Source organism: Hyperolius riggenbachi, chromosome 1 (assembly GCF_040937935.1).
Source record: "Hyperolius riggenbachi isolate aHypRig1 chromosome 1, aHypRig1.pri, whole genome shotgun sequence".
Lineage (NCBI taxonomy): Eukaryota > Metazoa > Chordata > Amphibia > Anura > Hyperoliidae > Hyperolius > Hyperolius riggenbachi.
In genome coordinates this window covers 584,389,528-584,409,831 of record NC_090646.1, presented here as the reverse complement: position 1 = coordinate 584,409,831, position 20,304 = coordinate 584,389,528, and the positions used below count along the sequence as shown (strand labels likewise).

The window sequence follows — 20,304 nt, the reverse complement described above, 5'->3', positions numbered from 1 at the left end:
CTATTGTGTGTGCCAAATGTCATTAAAATCCGTTCAGCCATTGTTGTGTGATTGAGTAACAAACATCCAAACTGTAGCATTTATAATATTAGTGATAAACAGTATATATATCTATTTACAGTAAAACCCCCACTATCCGACCCCAGCGGGGATTAGCTGATGCTGGATAAGTGTAGTTTCTGGTAGCCTGAAAATAGATGTTAAAAAAAGGCATAGCTAAAAAACTATACCCCACACTGTATACTTACCATCAACTCACTATTAATGTTGAAATACAGTAATTAAAAACTAAAACTAAGACAAAGGACAGACTTTATACAGTAATTAACCTGTTACATTCAATTAAGAGGTGTAAAGTAGATTTATGCATCCTTTAAATCCAGGACTTGTTTCTGGTTGCTTGGGATTTCTGGTTAACTGAGTTCAGGATAACTGGGGTTTACTGTATATACATACACGCACACCTCACTCCAAGTGGATCCGAGATAAACTTTTACTCATTGCATAATTGTGTTCCTTTCATATAGTTTATAGGGCATTCCTCAAGCCAAATACTTTTTTTTTGTTTTGTTTTAATACTCTTAATTTCCTATAAACTAAACAAGCCTCACCCACAGCTTCTGCAGAGTGCCTTGGCACTCCGAGCCTTAGTAGCAAGGGCTTATGGGAGCTCAGTCTGGGCAGGAGGAGGTTACTAGCCAGAGATTTCAGAGGCAGAGGGGAGGAGGGAGGAGGAGAGTGGAGTGAAGTTTTCACAGGCTGAGGGCTGGAGATGCAGTGCAGCTTGCCTGTGTGTAATGTGACAAACAGAACATGGCCGCTCTCATTGTATCACAGGAATAATCATAAACTGTTGAAGCTGTTTGCAGCTAGATTTAGATTTTTCTTTAGATAAGATATATAGACAAGTTACAGTACTTGTTATAGTTAGTTTTTCATCTCGGATCCGCTTTAAGGGTCCGTCTCCGCATCCTGTGAGACGCGCGGCGGCGGCACTTCCCTGTTGAGCAAGTACACAGACAAATGACGGAATTCACTGCCACTTGCATGGAAAAATGCTGCAATGTTGTCCAAATCGCTAGGGCAAGCGATTTGGACGGCTGCTTTATTATCCCCTATGGCAGAGTTTCTCCGCGCAATTTGCCTGCGGGGAAACTCTGCGGATTCGGCCCAATTTCCGCTCTAGTGGAAACGGCCCCTAAGAGACCTACATCCACGCTTAAAATCCAAGTTCATGCACCGTATTGGTCATTGACATGCAAATGATTTCAACTTCAAATTTCTAGCAAACTGAAGGAATGCTGAAATTAGATTAATCAAAATACCACCCCTGTTGGTTTTGATTGGTTTTCAGGCTGCATACAATTTACATGACAGTTGAGTGAAGGTTGAAATGATTTGCATTGACCCACCATTGGAAGGGAAGTGTTCCCAATGGTAACAAGCAACAATGAAAATGAAAAAGAACCTTGTGGCTCAACATGATTTGCACACAAGGCATTTAAATAGACAGGTAATTGTGTTGACCTGTAACAGGTCATCTCTCCCTCTCACTAATGCTGCTTGATAGGGAAGTATTTGTCTACATTCAGGGCCGGCCCTAGCATGAAGCCGATTGAATCACACGATTCAGGCAGCAAACTGTAGGAGATGCCAGGCAACACTGCACAGTAGTACTGCTAATCTTTCTCTCTCTCTCTCTGCTGCATCGGCAGCAGAAAGTCTAGAAACTGTCCTGTCCACATTACTATGCAAGCTGAACAAAATATGGAAAGGCTGCCAAAGGTTAGATAAAACTATGACTGTTTGTTATGTATGACCCCATTATCTTTCTTTCATAATGTACTGGTTTTGGATGTACATATCCAAGCTATTCATTGACCAAACTGCATCCAGAAATGACTGAAGTACCTCTGTACAGCTTCCTGTATCTGCCTCATCCAGGAGTTCCGTTCCTCTTTGGAATTGGTGTGTATTTCGTACATCTCGGGTCCAGCCGACGACGCACTGATGAGAAACATCCCCCGCTCCTCATTGGCTACTTCTCTCACAATCAGCTTTTGTAGAGAAATGACTGGGGATTTCTGATCCTGTAATAAAATGTAGAAATAATCTGGTGAATATCCACCAAAAATACCAGATGGGTGAGCACAGCACTATGCGTGAGGGTCAACACTACTTAGAATGCTAAATTAGCCTATATAGGTGAGTAAGGTCATTATAGTCACAGGTACGTTCTTAGTAAAACTTTTCAGAACACACACAAGTGACTTGATGCTTTTTCCAACAAGAAATCTTTGCTTGGCTAGTAGAAAAACACCCTCCATAGTACAGTGTATGGACTTTTGGGTAAAGTACACATGGGAAGCGTTAGCTGCGTTTAGTTGGCATTGTGGTTACCAGGCAGCCAAAAAACATTGTGGCCACTGTCTTGGGGATGGCGAATGCTTTCTAAATAACACAGAGTGAAATCTATCGAAAATCTGTGTGCAGTGTATGGGGGAATCGCTCTATAAGTGTACGATCAGTTTAAAGGACCACTATCGCAAAAAAAATATATATATATAATAAAAAATGGAAAATGCCTGTGTATGCATATATATAATTGCATCAGTGTAAAATTCACTTTACAGTTCACATGTCGCTGATGCTTACAATACTTTGTAAAAATTGACAGATCTTATAGGTTTTGGACTAGCCCATCTCCTCATGGGGGATTCTCGGGGGGGTTTCTTTATTTTTAAAACTCTTTTACGATTGACAAGTACTCAGTCCAACTGCTAGGCTAGTATACAAGGAATTATAAAGAGTGCTCAGTCCAACCGCTAGACTAGTGTACAAGCAATCATGAAGGGTGCTCAGTCCAACTGCTAGGCTAGTATACAAGGAATTATAAAGGGTGCTCATTCCAACTGCTAGACTAGTGTGCAAGCAATCATGAAGGATGCTCATTCCAACTGCTAGATAGTGTACAAGCAATCATGAAGGATGCTCAGTCCAACTGCTAGACTAGTGTACAAGCAATCATGAAGGGTGCTCATTCCAACTGCTAGACTAGTGTACAAGCAATCATGAAGGGTGCTCAGTCCAACTGCTAGACTAGTGTACAAGCAATCATGAAGGGTGCTCAGTCCAACTGCTAGACTAGTGTACAAGCAATCATGAAGGGTGCTCAGTACAACTGCTAGACTAGTGTACAAGCAATCATGAAGGGTGCTCATTCCAACTGCTAGATAGTGTATATGCAATCATGAAGAGTGCTCAGTACAACTGCTAGACTAGTGTACAAGCAATCATGAAGGGTGCTCAGTCCAACTGCTAGACTAGTGTACAAGCAATCATGAAGGGTGCTCAGTCCAACTGCTAGACTAGTGTACAAGCAATCATGAAGGGTGTTCAGTCCAACTGCTAGACTAGTGTACAAGCAATCATGAAGGGTGCTTAGTCCAACTGCTAGACAGAGGCGCTCACTTCTGCATTTAGACCCATTGAGTTATACTCCTGTTTGCCTGATGAAGTGGGACCACACCCGCGAAACGCGGTGCACTAAGTAGAGTTGAATAAAACATTCTTTTGTATTGATATATTGTGACTCAATTGAATATTACTCTGTACACCAAGCTTTGCTGAAATCTTGATTCCACCCTCGGTGGAGAGGTGCTACCCCGTTTCCTATCTACAGAGAGCGACATCTTAAAAACCTGAGTGGGGTCAGGTTCTAATACTCCCCACCTGCCTATGGGTAACCCATGTTTGTGAGTATATCTAAGATTTTTTTGCTTGAAACCACAACCAACTTAACAATATTACACCATATTGGGCTCTCGATTTCTCTTTGTTCTTCCAAGCAATCATGAAGGGTGCTTAGTCCAACTGCTAGACTAAATGTACAAGCAATCATGAAGGGTGCTTAGTCCAACTGCTAGACTAATGTACAAGCAATCATGAAGGGTGCTCAGTCCAACTGCTAGACTAGTATACAAGCAATAGTGAAGGATGCTCAGTACAACTGCTAGACTAGTGTACAAGCAATCATGAAGGGTGCTCAGTCCAACTGCTAGACTAGTATACAAGCAATCATGAAGGGTGCTCGTTCCAACTGCTAGACTAGTGTACAAGCAATCATGAAGGGTGCTCGTTCCAACTGCTAGATAGTGTACAAGCAATCATGAAGGGTGCTCAGTCCAACTGCTAGACTAGTGTATGTGAGAAAACGCGGAAAAGCCGCCGCGTGTGCTCAGAACAAGGCGGTTGATTCCGCGGTTTGCACGCATAGGCCTACATCTGCTAGTATGGCCGAACGCGGAGAAACCGCCGCATGCCCTGATAGCGGTGCGGCTGGTTCCGCGTCCAGCGCGGCGGGTGGTACACAACACATGTCTGGTGTGGCTAGGACTGATAGTCCACACAGGTTCAGAAGGACGCGCGCGCGCCGGGAGGCAGAACTTTTATGACAGCCAGAAGGGAGTCAGCTGACCAAGGCGGTCAGCTGACGATTCAATCAGTTCCCATTGGTCCAGCACTTAGGGGAGGCGCTGGGAGCGCTGTGCTATTTATACTGGGTGCTGGTCATTCACTGGTTGTCTGCCATTGCAAACACTTACGTGGAAGCATTCAGACCATAGTCAGATCTTACAGTGTGTTTGAACCAGGGTTTCCTGGGAATTTACACTGAGCCAGATTTCCTTGTGCTGTTATTGTTATTTGTTAGACCAGTTCCTGGGTGTTGAGATCAAGGCCCTCACACCCCAGACTAGGAATACGGTTTATCTTCTGTGTATTCTCTAGCATAGTTCCAGGGTGTTGAGATCAAGGCCCTCACACCCAAGACTAGGGAACTGTATTGTCTTTGTGTTATATTCCAGACTAGTTCCAGGGTGTTGATGATCACGGAACTCACACCCAAGACTAGAGAATTGTATTATCATTTATGTTGTGCATCAGACTAGTTCCAGGGTGTAGAGACCACGGACCTCACACCAAGACTAGGCATTGTTTGATATCTGTTGCTACCTTGGGAGCTATCGCTCTCCTTTAAGAGATAGTCTCCTGACCTGCTAGTGACATCCATCCTTCAGGCGTTTCTCCTGTGCAGGTTCCTAATACCTTCAGCCTGACTCCACCCCTTGGAGAATCTCAGGCTGTTGGAAGATTCCTGTGTCAGCATAAAGCAGTATTCCAGGCTGCTTCTTATCACCTGCTCTGCAGGTGCATTACTCAAAGTATTACTGTTACACCAAACACTCATATACCTATAGGTGTCCAGAGGTTAGCAATATATCTAATTATCGGTGATACTGCAGATCATCAATGATCGGGTATATATCTGCATTCTTGGTGATACTGCAGATCACCAATAATCAGATTCTCTCTGCGTGCTGACACCAATCGTTACAGTGTACAAGCAATCATGAAGGGTGCTTAGTCCAATTGCTAGACAAGTGATTAGGAAGGTCGGCATGTTTGTATAGATCCATTCCAGGGAGTGCTTTTGTACAGAATAAATGAAATACTGAGAATCCCCCATAAGGAAATGGACTAGTCCAAAACCTGATTGTAACGATTGGTGTCAGCAAAACAGATTTTCTGATTATTGGTGATCTGCAGTATCACCAATAATACAGATGCTATACCTGATTATGTGGTGATCTGCAGAATCACCAATAATGCTAGTATAGCCAGACACAGGACAACCAATGTGAGATAGTGTTTGGTGCAACAGTAATGAGGAAGAGGAGATCTCCCGAGGAGTGGGTGACTCAGACAGTACTGCAGCCAATGATCACCTGAGGAGCAGGTGATTCAGACTGTACTGCAACCAGTGGACACCTGAGGGGCAGGGACCACTGACTGAGCTGCAAGGATGATCACCTGAGGAGCAGGCGATTAAGACTATACTGCAGCTAGCGGACACGAGGAGCAGGTGTTATAGACAGTGCTGCAGCCGAGCTTCACCTGAGGGGTAGGTGAAGGCTATTACAGATCCCTCACCAGTGGCTAGGCCCACTGGTGAGGACAGGAAGGTCAGACAAGCAGAGTAGGCAACGTACAGACAGATAAAGTACAAAGACAGAAGGCTTATTCAGTGTTAAGTTCAGGCAGAGTCGGCAACTGGAATCAGATGGGCAGAGGTACAGAATCAATAAGCAGGAGAGTAGTCAAAGGAAGCAGAAGGTCATAACAGATAATACAATGCAATTAGTACTTTAAGCTATCAACAGAATCTGGCTAAGTGTGGATCCCCAGCTCCAGCTGGTTCTAGCACACTTTGGGATCTGACTAGGGTCTGAGCGCTAACACATTAGCATTCGCAACAGCAGACACGGGACAACTGACAGACTAGTACTATATATACAGAGATGCCCCACAGCGCCGCCCCATCACTCAGCCAATCCAAAGTACCGTTGGAGTCAGCTGACTTGTCAGATCAGCTGACTCCCCTTCTATTCGCATAAAGGTCCTGTCGCCTGGCGCGCGCGTAGCCCTCAATCTATGTGCAAAAGAAGGACCAGGCAAAGCAGCAGCATGTAACTGCGCGGCAGAGGCCGCCGGCTGATACGCGGAGATAGCCGCCATGCCGCTTGCCTCTGCGGCGGTATCTCCGCTATCTATTACATTGATGCATCTAGATTTTCCCTGCCCAGAGTCGTCACAGGAGAAAAGTAATTTATCAAGCATTTTAGTTTGGGGGAATGTACTGAATGTGTACACTTGTATTTTACAATTTCTCACAATTGTGGTCCTTTAAAGAGACACTGAAGCGAAAAAAAAAATAATGAATTAATGAATTGGTTGTGTAGTACGGATAATTACTAGAATTATAGTAGCAAAGAAAATATTCTAATATTTTTATTTTCAGTTCTATAGTGTTTTTTTTTTATAACATTGTATCAGTCTCTAATATTTGCAGTTTAGACACTACTCAGCATTCTAAATGGGTTCAAAGGTTCACTAGCCTGCTCTGTACAATCTTCCCTGCAGAGGGAAAAAAAGATACATTGTCTTTTAAAGCTTATTATCTCAAGCGTCTGGCAGAGTTCTCTGCGACTTTCAAAGTCATGAAGCTCAATGGCTAATTTGCATAGATAACAACTGGCGTTTCTTAGCTCTTCCTTTACTGGAAACTTTATTAGACTTGTGTCTCTGCTGCTGATGTTTTTTTTCTTAGCTGTACTACACATACAAATCATTAGATCAGAATTTTTTTTTTTTTTTGCTTCAGTGTCTCTTTAAGGGCAGCAGAGTAGTCGTTCACAGATCACACAGGTCTGCAATACCCAACCCTTAAGCATAGCCCCTTTTCCTGAAAATCGGAATAAGAAAGGGGACAACATTCCGCATTTAGAAGGCCTGGAAACAGCACAGTATCTGGAGCTGCCAGTAAATCTTTATTTATTGGCTCTAACCTCTCTTCACTTTCAGTTTATTAAATCACTTTTTTTTCCCAAGGCCCCCCCGAGCTATAAACTCACCACTGCAGCAAATATATACTTCTGGTCTTTCTCCTGGAGAAACAGCAACACGTCAGTTAAAAGGAGAGCTTGTATATCTGAAAAGGAGTGCAGAAAGAAACAGTGTTTCATTACATTACACTTTTTTTTTTTAATAAACCCAACTTTATGTTTGGAAACTTTACTTTCCAAGTAAATATTAATTTAGTTTAAGTCAGAATGAAAGACAACAGGAAAGCCAAATAGTGAGTTTTCTCTTCCAAGAAGAAACCTTCCCAACATAAACAGCAGAGGCGCAGCCAGTGCAGGCTGACACTCCCAGCCAGCGTGCCTGTCTGCAGTATGAATAGACTAGCCTTCTCTCTCCAACACTGGCTGCAACTATACGTTTCATTCCAGGGAAACATCGCCATCCAGGGCCGGATTTACCATAAGGCACTATAGGCACGCGCCTACAGGTGGCTGATGATGGAAAGGCGGCTCATTCCCCTTCCTGGGCTCTTCCCTTCCTCCTCCCCTATGAGTCCTGATAAGAGTAAATGAGAGGTTACTCACCCAGCTCTCAGCATTCCACTGAGGAGATCTCCCTTCAGTCAGGGGCACTTCTATCTACCTATCTATTAATGAGGTTTTCTAGCTACCTAACACTAGGGGGGACCTCTAAGTAATTAATATTGAGGGTACTTCTGGCTACCTGTAGGGACAGCTGGGATGGCCAACACACGTGCACTGCAGTTTGGCGGGGTTTTGTAGGTTCGTGAAGGGTGAACTCTAGGGTGCCAGGACATCTGTGCCTATAGGCTCCTGTGAGGTAAATCCGGGCCTGTCGCCATCCCAACAATAACCTACTATGTGAATTCTCCGCCTGTAAACATGTAGTATATATTAGTTTTCCAAATGTTTTAGGATGCCCTCTCATTGATACCCCACATTTTTGGAATACATTTTAAACAGACCTTTTTTGACATTTTTTCTGTGTTTTGTACAAAATCACAGAAAGGGCAGATTGCCGATTCCACAGCTAAATAAGTGTCATTACTTAAAGGATACATGACCTGAGGCAAAGCTACCCGAGGTAAGCACAGAGGTATGCTCATGCTGTATCCACGTACTGTCCACCTCTGTGCGTTGTCCGTTCGTCTCCTCGTTCCCTTGATCACCGTAATCACACCTTTAAAAAAAATCTGACTTTTGTCTAAAGTGGAAATTTCAGACAGGAAGAGGCAGGCTTGCCGTAATGTTTACACTCCTATTCCTTCCTCTTAAGGGGTGTGAAAATGGCAAAGCAGGGAATAGGGGGTGATCAGTGGGATCGCCACGGCAAGCCTGCCTCTTCCTGTCTGAAAATTCTACTTCACCCAAAATTTTCAAGGGGCGATTTACGGGGGCCAGGGAGAATGAGAGGAGGAACGGACATCGCACAGATGGGTGGATTTTTACATTTTCTTGTGCTAAACATGTTACTTTTTATTACCAGTGCGGTTTATAAAGCAAAAGGTTAATATTTTAAACAGAGTTCTCGTATCTCAAACATCTAATGATCTAATGACAAGCTTCTTGTGTTGCATTGCATTACATTGGAATACGTAAAATCTGTGACAGGTAATCAAAGAGATCATGTGACCAAGAGACATATACTCAAGGTGGCTGAGGTTATGAGACTAATGTTGCTCTGATATGAGGATCACAGTACTGCAGTATATGTGTACATGTAATTAAGGTGGCTGGAAATTTTGTCGCAGGGAGAAGCCGAAAAACGTCTCACCTTGGTCCTACAAAAGTCCTGGCTGCGTTAATTACCATTTCCCCTCCAGGCCGCTTTGGACTCTGGAGTAAGACGTAATTTGGCTTCCAGATATTGCTGGCAGCCGAATTACACAGTTTCTATAGTAATTTGGGCTCTGTCTCTTGACAGCGCCCAATTTACTGTCTGAGTGCCACTATGGCCGTAATTCCCATTACGGCCTATGGCAACGCCTGGTGGGCCCGAATTTCCTGCACCGTTTTTGCCTGACCCGCACACATACACCAATTTAAAGAGAACCCGAGGTGGGTTTGAAGAATATTCTCTGCATACAGAGGCTGGATCTGCCTATACAGCCCAGCCTCTGTTGCTATCCCAAACCCCCCTAAGGTCCCCTGCACTCTGCAATCCCTCATAAATCACAGCCACGCTGCTGACAAACAGCTTGTCAGAGCTAGCTGTGTTTATCTCTATAGTGTCAGTCTGCTGCTCTCCCCGCCTACTGCAGAACTCCGGTCCCCGCCTGCATCCCTTCCCTCCCTGCTGATTGGAGGGAAGGGACGGGGGCAGGGACCGGAGCTATGCAGGAGGCGGGGGAGCAGCTGAGACTGACACTACAGATGTAAACACAGCCTCACAGCACGGCTGTGATCTGTGTCTGATTGCAGAGTGCAGGGGGACCTTAGTGGGGTTTGGGATAGCAACAGAGGCTGGGCTGTATAGGCAGATCCAGCCTCTGTATGCAGATAACATTCTTTAAACACACCTCGGGTTCTCTTTAAAACCGAGCTCATGATGACAATGATTCTAAATCTCTGACCTCTGTGAGAACTGACGGTGTGACTTTGTGTTTAATTAATGCTTATTAATCTCAGCTAATTTAACCACTTTAGGACCACGGTATTAAACAGCCCTAGTGACCAGGCCATTTTTTTACAAAAAAGGTCACTGCAGCTTTAAGGGCTCGCTGCAGGGCTGTACAACTCAGCGCAAAAGTGATCCCCCCCCCCCCCACCTTTTCTGCCCACCAACAGAGCTTTCTGTTGGTGGGCTGTGATCGCTGACAACGTTTTTATTTTTTTACAAATATTTATATCTTTATTTTTATATTTAATTTTACTATTTTTTATCCCTCTCCCACCAGCACGATTGACGGTCATACGCATCAGCCTATGACAGCAGATCGCTGTAGGGCCTCCGAGGGGGACAGCCATGTCACATAGCTGTCCCCAGTAAAGTGCTGCCGTAGATGGCATGGAGTGGTCCTAGGGCTGCCACCGTGTTCATGCCAATAGGCGTGGAGCCTTCGGCAAAGGTTTAAGACTAGCAGCAGAAGCGTTGCTAGCCCCAAAGATCAGTGGCACGTGCCCCAGATCTATTCTGGGGTGCCTTGGATGTCCAGAGTAGAGGCACCCAGCATGGCACCCCACAGTACCCAGCATGCCCCACAGAGGCTACACAGCACCAAGCATGGCACCACAGCACCCAGCGTGCCCCATAGATGTACCATAGCACCCAACATGGCACCACAGCACACAGCAATGGGGGGTATGGTGGGTGCTATGGTGCCTCTATGTGGGCATATTGGGTGCTGTGATGCCATGCTAGGTGCTGTGGTTCTCCTATGGGGGCATGCGAGGAGTTGTGGTGCTTAAATGGGAGGTCCGTGGCAGCATGGGAAGGGGTCCACTAGAAGCTCAGGGAATGCTATGGGGGGAATGGCAGCAGGCCAGTTTGCCCAACAGAAAGCCAGACCAGCCAGCACAGAAGCCAAGTAACTCTGCGTAGTTATGTTTAAGTGACACTGCCTATTTATGTGATTTGCTGCATTTTTGTTTTTTGCATTAATGGAGAGGGGAGCTTCATCCAACATTTTGCTGGGCAAACCTACTCAGACCACTGTTAAGTTGACTACACCCACAGTCTGGTGCATGGCCACACCCATTTTTTTGGCTGGAGTGCCCAAAAGTGCCCCGGATCTGTTAGGATCCTAGTAACGCCCTTGACTAGCAGTAAGAAAAGTAGAGAGCGTCTGTAAAAGTACATACCTTTAAATCTCCCGGTGGCCGTTTTCCACAGAAGAACTCCTTCATGTAGCAGCACACGCTCCGTGTTCTTCAGGTCTTGTTTTGTAAACACATGTCCGTTCTTCATCTTGGTGAATGTCTTATTCTCAAGCTTATTCACAAACTCTTCAAGTCTTTGTTTTCTCTCAAACTCGCTGACTTTTAAGTCGACAGAAGCGAGCATGTCCTTGATTAAGCCTAGAGCTCGGCAGAGATCCTTGTGCTCCTCAGAACCCTCTAACAGGAGACATAAGAAGAGATGGAGGCAATGAGATTCCGCTCTGTTACCAACCACAGACTCAGCAAATACTCTTACATTCTACAAGAAATGGGAATGTGTGATCTTCTAGCTCTGAAGCTCGGTTCACACCAAGTCTGCTGCCCTGTGTGTTCATGGAATGGGCTGGTCCAAATTTCTCACAGCACACCTGAAGTGAGAGGGATATGGAGACTGCCATGTTTATTTACTTTAAAACAATGCAGATTTCCTAGCAGGGGCATAACTAGATTTAATAGCACCCCCCCCCCCCCCCCCTGCAAAAATGACAGCATGGGCCCCCTGAGGGTCACGGGATTGGGAGCAGGTGAATGGCAGTAGAGTGTTCAGGATAAAAAAATGCCCACACTCTGCATGGTAGGAAGAGGTGGCAGGGACAGTTGTGAACAAACTGGGAGGTTTTTATTTTTAATCTAATGGGCTGCAATTGCGGTTAAGGAGAGCGAGGAGGAGGGCCCCTCTCCCAAAGCCATTGGCAGAGGTTGCAGGGGTGATCGTTATGCCTGTGTTGCCTAGCTGTCCTGGTGATTCTGCCTTTAATGGTCTTAGGCATAGGAAGGCGGGGATATGAGGGGGAAGGGCCATATATCATTAACATATATCGCTGTTTTATCATACTTAATTATAGGTTTTAAAACAATATAATCTGCTTGGCACAATTAACATCTGCAATAATGAGGGTCAGCTAGCTAGGCTGTTGGCTGGATGAAGAGATTTACAGGACATCATAACTACCTAGTTATCGCTTATGCCTAGTACACACGACTCAATATTCCGTCAGATAGACGGTCCAAGCGATTATTTCTGACAGGTCCGATCTGATTTCCGATCGTTTGGACATACATGTATGGATTTTTAACAGTAAATTCAATCACCGTAATCAAATATGCCGGTTACCTGTGACGGAACTAAGTGATTTGATCGGAATTTCGATCGATTTGCAGCAAAAATCGATCATAATTACAATCGGACTGAAATTTTTGGTTGATCGGATACAGCGGGGGAGCGGCGGTAGTCCAAGAGCCCATAGCGTTGCACTGTTTTGAGCAATGTGACACTGCATTTTGATGGATTGTCACTAGATTTAATGGTAAAATCTTTTAAAAATCAGTGTGGCATGATGGGGGGAATCTACCCCTTTCTGATCAGATTCAGATCATTGAAGATTCATCTGTTTTTCACATTGGGCAAATATCTAGGCTTGTACGCCCCGCCTATAGATATCATTTATTACCTTACTAATTAAATGAAATCTATCTTCCAGTATACTTCTAGGGCCCTTTCCCAGTGGTGTGGTGCGGTGCGGCAGATTGCCGCATTGCTACCGCAGCCCAATGAAACCCTATGGGGAAGTTCATATTTCCCACGTTGCGGTACGCTGCGTCTGAGATGCCCGAATTAGCGCTAGCGCAGAACTAGGTTACAGGGCGGCTCCTGAGGCAGCCCGGAAGTCATGTCAGTGTATGGGGACGTACATTTTTTTTTTAAAGTTGGCATTGTGACCCGCATGCAAATTTTTACAATACGCTTCCATGATCTTCCGCATACTCGAAGCAGGAAGTGACCACAAGCACGCGTCACTTTCTGCTTGGCCGATTGCCAGACGGGGAACACCGTGTACTAAAGGTGTGTTCCCTGAAGGCCTGTTTTTGGCGATGCGGTGTGACGGGCCGCATCGGAAACGCCAATTTACAGTCTGAAACCAGCCAGACTCTCAGGCTGTAAAATGACAAATGTTGCAATGTGAGCCGTGCAAGCAGCGATCAGCATGATAGATGTACAGGTGGCTGAGGACTCCTTAAAGGGGCTATTTCCTTCTTACCAGGTGTACAGCGTAATATCCTCTCCACAAGGACTGGATACTTAGTGATTCGCTGGGTTACCAAGAGGATGCATTCAGGGATCCCTCGGCGACGGGCCTGCAGGTTCGTGTTTGTCACCTGAAGATAAATGACACAAATAAAGCTTTTTCAGTTAAAGTTGATGTGACCTACAACTCTCTGGCTGTTATGGACTACAAGTTACAGCAGGCGTTCTTAAAGCGGAACTGTAATGAAAATAACAATGAATAAAATAGCTTTTTTATATTAATTTATAATGTAGATATTTCACCACAATATCAGCCATGCTGAATGCACCCCCCCCCCGACCAATCTATTTGAGAAAAGGTAAAGATTTCTTGTAGGAAAGGGGGTATCAGCTGCTGATTGGGATGAAGTTCAATCCTTGGTTAAGGTGAACCGGAGATGTTCACTATCGCTAATTTATACTTACCCAGGGCTTCCTCTAGCCCAATAAGCAGCAGCGAGGCCCCTTTGTGTAGAAGGCCGTGACTCCTGGTATTACTGGGAGTCATAGCGGCTGAAGACACACCCCTCGTTGCACTCCTGTCCCCTGGGGCGTTCTGAGCCTGCGTAGTAATACTGCACAAGTGCAGAACGCTCTAGGGGACGGAAGCGTGGCAGAGGCGTGCATGGCCCAGAAGCCTTCGACTGGCAGCGGCTGACCGGATTACCGGGAGTCGTACCGCCAGAACGGAGGGGCTGAAGAGGAAGGCGAGGGAAGCCACAGTGCTTATGGGCTAGTGGAATCCCCAGGTAAATATAAATTAGCGATAGTGTACCATCTCTGGTACTCTCAAAAGGAAACACGAGGTGAAAATGAACTGATGAGATAAACAATTGTATCTATCCTCCTGCTCCTAAAAATGTTATTTTTTAGATATCTCACAGTTTTTATTTTATATTTTAATCTACTTTTTAAGTTTTTATTGTGATTGTCTCTGCTCAATGACACATTGAAGTATGCCAGAGCTAAAATCTATGAACTAGTGGCCTCAATTCACGAAGCATTATCAAACGTTTATCAAACACTTTATCAAACGTTTGATAATTTACCTCATGGGTAAAATCTCATTTTGAATTCACTAAGGTGCTTTATATTTTTTGAACGTTTTATCGGTAAAACATTCAAAAATTTATTACACCTTAGTGAATTTAAAATGAGATTTTACCCATGAGGTAAATTATCAAACGTTTGATAAACGTTTGATAATGCTCCGTGAATTGAGGCCATTGACTCCATTTGTCTCTTCCCTGCTTTCAGAAGCCATTTTCTGCTAGGAAAGTGTTTTATGGTTGTAATTCCTTATCAGTGAGGGTTATTCTATATTCTGACTGGGTTCTGACCCAGTCCCGACCCAGACAGAAACCATCACTTGCATACCTGTTTTTTAACTGTCTCAGGCAGAGAAATAAAAAAAGGAATACAGCATACCGTAGTTATTGGTGTGCTTGGCACTGTACATACATGTTAATCTCATGTCACATCACCTCGCGTATCCTTTAAAGTTCCTCTTTAAGGCTGGTACACACCAAGCAGTTTTACTTCATTTTTTATGTCCTAGCGATAAAAAGATTTGATTGGGCAAAAAAAATACAGCTAACTGACTGGCATCGACTGATCGCAAGCCCAGAATTGTTCAGTTTCTCGATAAGAAGTAAATCAGACATGTGGGAAAACATTGATCAAAATACTGCCTATCGTTCTGTGTACATCCTCTTGATCCATTCTTGAGCGATATGCAATCGGACAAATGATCAGAAATCTGATTGGAATTTATACATGTGTATGCTAGCAAGCTTCTATAGCCGATCGATGTCTGATCTGAAGATCAATCGGATCACTAGTTCGAAATGTATCTGAAGTAAAAATTGCATGGTGTGTACCAGCCTTTATGCCAAAATATGTTTCTAATGTAAAAACACCTAGCTTTAAATCAGGCCACACACACATGCCCATAAATGGAAACTATTCACCAGTAATACAGCATTTCCTTGTATATAAAGTCACACAGTAGTTTAACTAAGCCATGGTCAATGATGAATAAACAGTGTCTATACACACAGACGGCCACAGGGTGGAGCTGCACCATAGCAATTGTATTTTTCAGTTAAAAGTGAAGCAGAGAGCAGGCAGAATTCATTCCTTACTGTACCCATTACTGATCACAAACGGAAAGCCAAAAAGTAGAGAACATAAGTGATCCGACAAACCTGACCTATATCTTAAAACAAAATGTTAGCCATTTGATTGCTAAATATGCAAACATTTACCTAACAGACAACGGTATTTGAGGAGCAGAACATCTGTACATCTGGAGTCGCATAAACCCAACCATTCCTTAGATGTTTTTTAAGCCCCTGCACTAACTGCCACAAGTAAGCATGAGGGACAAGAAATGAAATAGTTTTTCTTTTGAGCCAGCACAGCACATTGGTTAATGAATAAACATGCTTATAATTGCATGAAGTTTTTGGACCTTCTAAGGCCTTACATTATAAATATATTTATAGGGTGGTTTTGAAAGCGCTTTCAGCTCAAAAAAAGCGCTTTTGCAGAGCGATTGTTTTTTCACTTCCTGACGTCAGTCAGGAAGTGAACTCTTTAACCCAGAAATGAATAAATACAATGTATAGCGCTCGGGAAATCGCAGTACGAAGCACTTTTTCAAGCGCTTTGCAATTTCCCTATACCTTCCATTGAGCCCAAACGCTCAATGTAGCGCGTTTGCGATTATGATAAAATTGAAACACACGTGAACACTGTCATAGGAAATCATTGCACAAGAGCTTATAGAGCAATTACTAAATTTGCCAGCGCTTAAAAAAAAAATCAAAACCCTCATAGTGTGCACTATGCTCATGCCAGGTTGCTGAATCTGGACTGGTTGAATTGGGAACTTTCAACGGTGGAGCTGGGCCTGTGAAACAGTGGAATTAGCTTTTGGATTCAGTCAAAACCCATTCCCCCAAAATGCTTTTTCCATCCCTCCTGACCAACTTTACGTAACATAGAAAGGCTTTTCTTAACCAAAACCTGACTCACAGTTATGATTATCTTAAAGAGAATCTGTACTCCAAAATTCTTACAATAAAAAGCATACCATTCTATTCATTATGTTCTCCTGGGCCCCTCTGTGCTGTTTCTGTCACTCCCTGCTGCAATCCTGGCTTGTAATAGCCAGTTTTAGGCAGTGTTTACAAACAAAAAACATGGCTGCTAACCAGCATGTGATAGGCTGAGAGAAGCTTAGTCTGTGACTCATACAGAGCCTGGAGGGGGCGTGGAGAGGGTGTGTATAACTTCTACCTATCACAGCATAACAGCACATTCCTGCCTGAGCCAACAAAGCTGAAAAAAGATTAGATTATATAACAGAGATAATACAGCCACTGTGCAACTAGGAAAGGCTGCAGTAAGACAGACCACATTAGAACAGGTATAGGAACTTCTAGGATAGAAGAAATACGCCTGAAAATTTTGTTAGAGTCACTTTAAAGAACTTCCCATTTCGGAGCTATGTTATTTCCCCACCTTTCACCCCACCTCACTAGCAGATTACGCTGCTCTATCTCGCACCAGTGTAGGTTTCTAGTGTCCAGATAGTGTCTCCATTCTTGGGGCAATCTTCACTCCCCTCGGGTGAACAGAAGAAAATTGGAGAGATAATCCAACTGTCATCTCAGAAATATCTACACCATACCCAAAATACTGGCCCCACCCCTACATCTGTCTCAACTTATGCCATACCCAAACCTCTGGCTACTGACCAGAATGGAAGATGGTGGTTAGAACTTCTAACTGTGCATCATGTCTCCACCCTATAAAGACTACAAGAGTTTGGGCCATATTTCACCACTGAAGCTTTGGCGCAGAGGTGCCCACATTTTTTTAGCTTCCGAGCCGCTTTGAAAACGACAAATTGGAAATAATCTACCAGGTAGAATCTATGCACAGATGCAAGCCACGACTACAGCACATGCACAGCGGTGGTCCATCAGTGATTACAACAAGCCACGACTGCCGCACATGCACAGGGGCAGTCCATCCATGATTACAACAAGCTGCTAGTCAATTAGATGCAGATCATGGAGTCCTCCTCAATAAGCTAAATAGAACAGTGCTTGATCAAATAGAGTAACAATATCATGCTCAGTGGGAAGCAAAATTGTAATCAGCAGTAGCACATAATGCTTCTAAATGTATGGCTCCCCACCTTGCAATATTATAATCCTCTTCACCGCTGTGCAAAACTTCAGGACAACATATCGCACTAAGGTCATCCAAGTCAAAGAGACGGCGTACGATACGTATGTCACTCAGGCAGACAATGTGGGATCTACCCAGAAGTTGTTTGCAATCTACCGGTAGATCACAATGTACTCAATAGGGAATTTTATAGGGGAAAGGGGAGGGGGTGGGGGAGGGGAGGTGGCTCATTAGTGTTAGGTAAACCGGTGAGAGACTGATAGGGAAGTGATGTGTTTGTAGACATGGGCTTAATTTTTTATGAAACTCCAGGCAGATTTGTTTTATCATTCAAGTTCTCCAATGTTCTACAGGCTCTCCAGCCCTGTAGAACCTCTTTAAATCAAACACAGCGTGTGCAAAGCAGACATTAGAGGCCATGGAAGATCATAGCAGTAAACAAATGCTGAGCATGGCTCACACTCCATTTAATACATACTTTTATGAAGTTCTGGAATTTTTTGTTTTGCTGCAATTCTTTAAACAAGTTAACTGCTTCAATATGGTGACTGCAGAACTCGCCATAAATCCGCTTCATCTTTTCTGCGTTCTCAGCTGAAAACTAGATGGCAGGGAAGAAAATATAAAATGTTGTGAGGGAAAATAGCTTTCAAGATTATTTCTTAAGCAGAGGAAAACAAAATAAAACCGGGAGCCACACATGGTGAAATAACTCTAGGTAGTTGGAAGATCTAGTGGTAAAAAATGTTCACAAAATGTTTGGGTTGCGGCCATCAGGCAATGACTAACAAAGCTGCAAGGGTAGGACTTGAAACTGCCTTCTACATTTACAGCCTCAAAGTCGCCTTGATAAGTCAGCCTCACAGTGAATTTTAAAAGTTCATATGGACAAGGCTGGTATTAATTATGGGAACTTACCTATTAGCCCGTCGACCTAACAGTGGACAGGCTAATAGTGTTTTTAATGGCAGCTGGGAGGTTAGGGTCAGGTAGAGGAGAGGGGAGGTTAGTGTTAGGCATGGGAGTGCAGAGATTAGTGTTAGGCAGAGGAGAGGTTAGTGTTGAGCAAAGGAAAGGGTAGTGTTAGGCATCAGAGAGGTTAATGTTAGGCATCAGATATGGCAGGTTAGTGTTGGGCAGAGGAGAGGGGAGGTTAGTGTTAGGCTGGGAGATGAGAGGTTAGTGTTAGGAACAGGAAACAGGAGGTTAGTATTAGGCAGAGGAAAGGGGAGGTCAGTGTTAGGCAGAGGAGAGGTAAGGTTAGTGTTAGGCAGAGGAGAAGGGAGGTTAGTGTTAGGCAGAGGAGAAGGGAGGTTAGTGTTAGGCAAAGGGAGAGTGGTGGGTAATGTTAAGTACAAGAGAGTGGAGGTTAGTGTTCGGCAGAGGAAAGGTTGGTGTTAGGCATAGGAGAGAAGAGAGAGAAGAGATTAGTGTTACACACAGGAGAGGTTAGTGGTTTTCTGAGGAAGTTCTCATACCACCGCCACTGTACTAGTTGGTAGGTCGACCAGTTGTTCGATCGACTACTTCGAAAGCTGAACATGTTAAGCGTTGTGCTCTTACGATCAGCAAAATGTAGTGAATCACTGCGATCTGAAAACACGATCTCAAACCTGGCCGATGGAAAAGTGCCCTGACAGGTATTGATTGTCAGCCTTTCAAATCTGTTTAGGCCTGTGAAAAGTTTCTATTCAGCCCGGAGAGGATGATGGCCAATACACAACATTTATATTGTGCTTTTCTCCTGGTGGACTCGAAGCATTTTTAGTGCTGTAGCCACTAAGGCACCAGCTCCACAGGCGACCAGGAGAATTAGGAAGCCTTGCCCAAAGACTCTTTACCATTTTACATACTGGCTTGAGCCAGGATTTAAACATTGGTTTAGGCTCAAACTCTACATCAAATCAACAGCCTTACCAGTAAAATATCCAGCTTCCCTACTACATTTATTAGAGATGTAGTTCAGGATTTAAGGTTTCTGCAGGAGGGAAGGCATTGAACTACAGAACGGTGTCACTGAGGGGGAGTTTAAGCTGTACACTAGGCTAACATTTTATCCCTAGTATATACAGTAGCCCCATATGGTTGGGATTTTCAGTATTAAGCAAGACGTGTTTTGTTCAGCACCACATTATTTCAGGTCTAACATCTGACCTTATGTGAAGGTCATTAGGAAAAAGTCATTGTGGGGTTTTTTTTTGCAGGGGTGTAGAATGAAATCACATCCAGTACCTGCTGTATCAGGATATCTCCTATTCGGTTAATGACAAAGTTCCTGTCATTCCCCTCCCTGGACTCTTGCTTCCTCTCCCGCAGGTTGTAAAAGAAGCTCTTGTGGCTTTCCAGCAGCTCATCAAGGCAGGGGAAGATTCTGTCCACTGTGCTGTGGTCCAGCTGCAGCTCCTCCTTCATCCCTTTCCTGAATATCTCCGACATAATGAACAGGGTCTGGATATGATGCAGTTCCGTCTGCATGAGCTCTGCAAGGCAGTATAAACAACAACAGGATAGTACACGAATACTGAAATAAATGACACCACAAAGATATCCTAAATACTCCATCTGTATGGGTTGTGAAGCCATCATGACTACTCTGTAGGACAATCTGGGTTTACCCTCCTTTAGCTCAGCTCCATCCAAATCATTTTGTAAGGTTTTAGAGAGAGGAAAGTCATGTTGGAATGTACATTAATCAGCCAAAACACTACAACCATT

At 44.1% G+C, this 20,304-nt stretch overlaps 1 protein-coding gene across 4 annotated transcripts in view; it reads right to left on the bottom strand.

Annotated features, from left to right (window-relative positions):
• The window catches only part of ARHGEF28 (Rho guanine nucleotide exchange factor 28), a 346,228-nt gene that overhangs the window by 31,591 nt on the left and 294,333 nt on the right, over window positions 1-20,304 (bottom strand). For all 4 annotated transcript variants that reach the window (XM_068248416.1, XM_068248426.1, XM_068248435.1 and 1 more), the window contains 6 exons: window positions 19,822-20,069; window positions 18,068-18,190; window positions 13,361-13,478; window positions 11,244-11,498; window positions 7,473-7,549; window positions 1,912-2,090 (listed from right to left, as the gene is read on the bottom strand). In XM_068248416.1, the coding sequence (XP_068104517.1) occupies window positions 1,912-2,090; window positions 7,473-7,549; window positions 11,244-11,498; window positions 13,361-13,478; window positions 18,068-18,190; window positions 19,822-20,069 (1,000 nt within the window). The remainder of the gene's footprint in view (window positions 1-1,911; window positions 2,091-7,472; window positions 7,550-11,243; window positions 11,499-13,360; window positions 13,479-18,067; window positions 18,191-19,821; window positions 20,070-20,304) is intronic.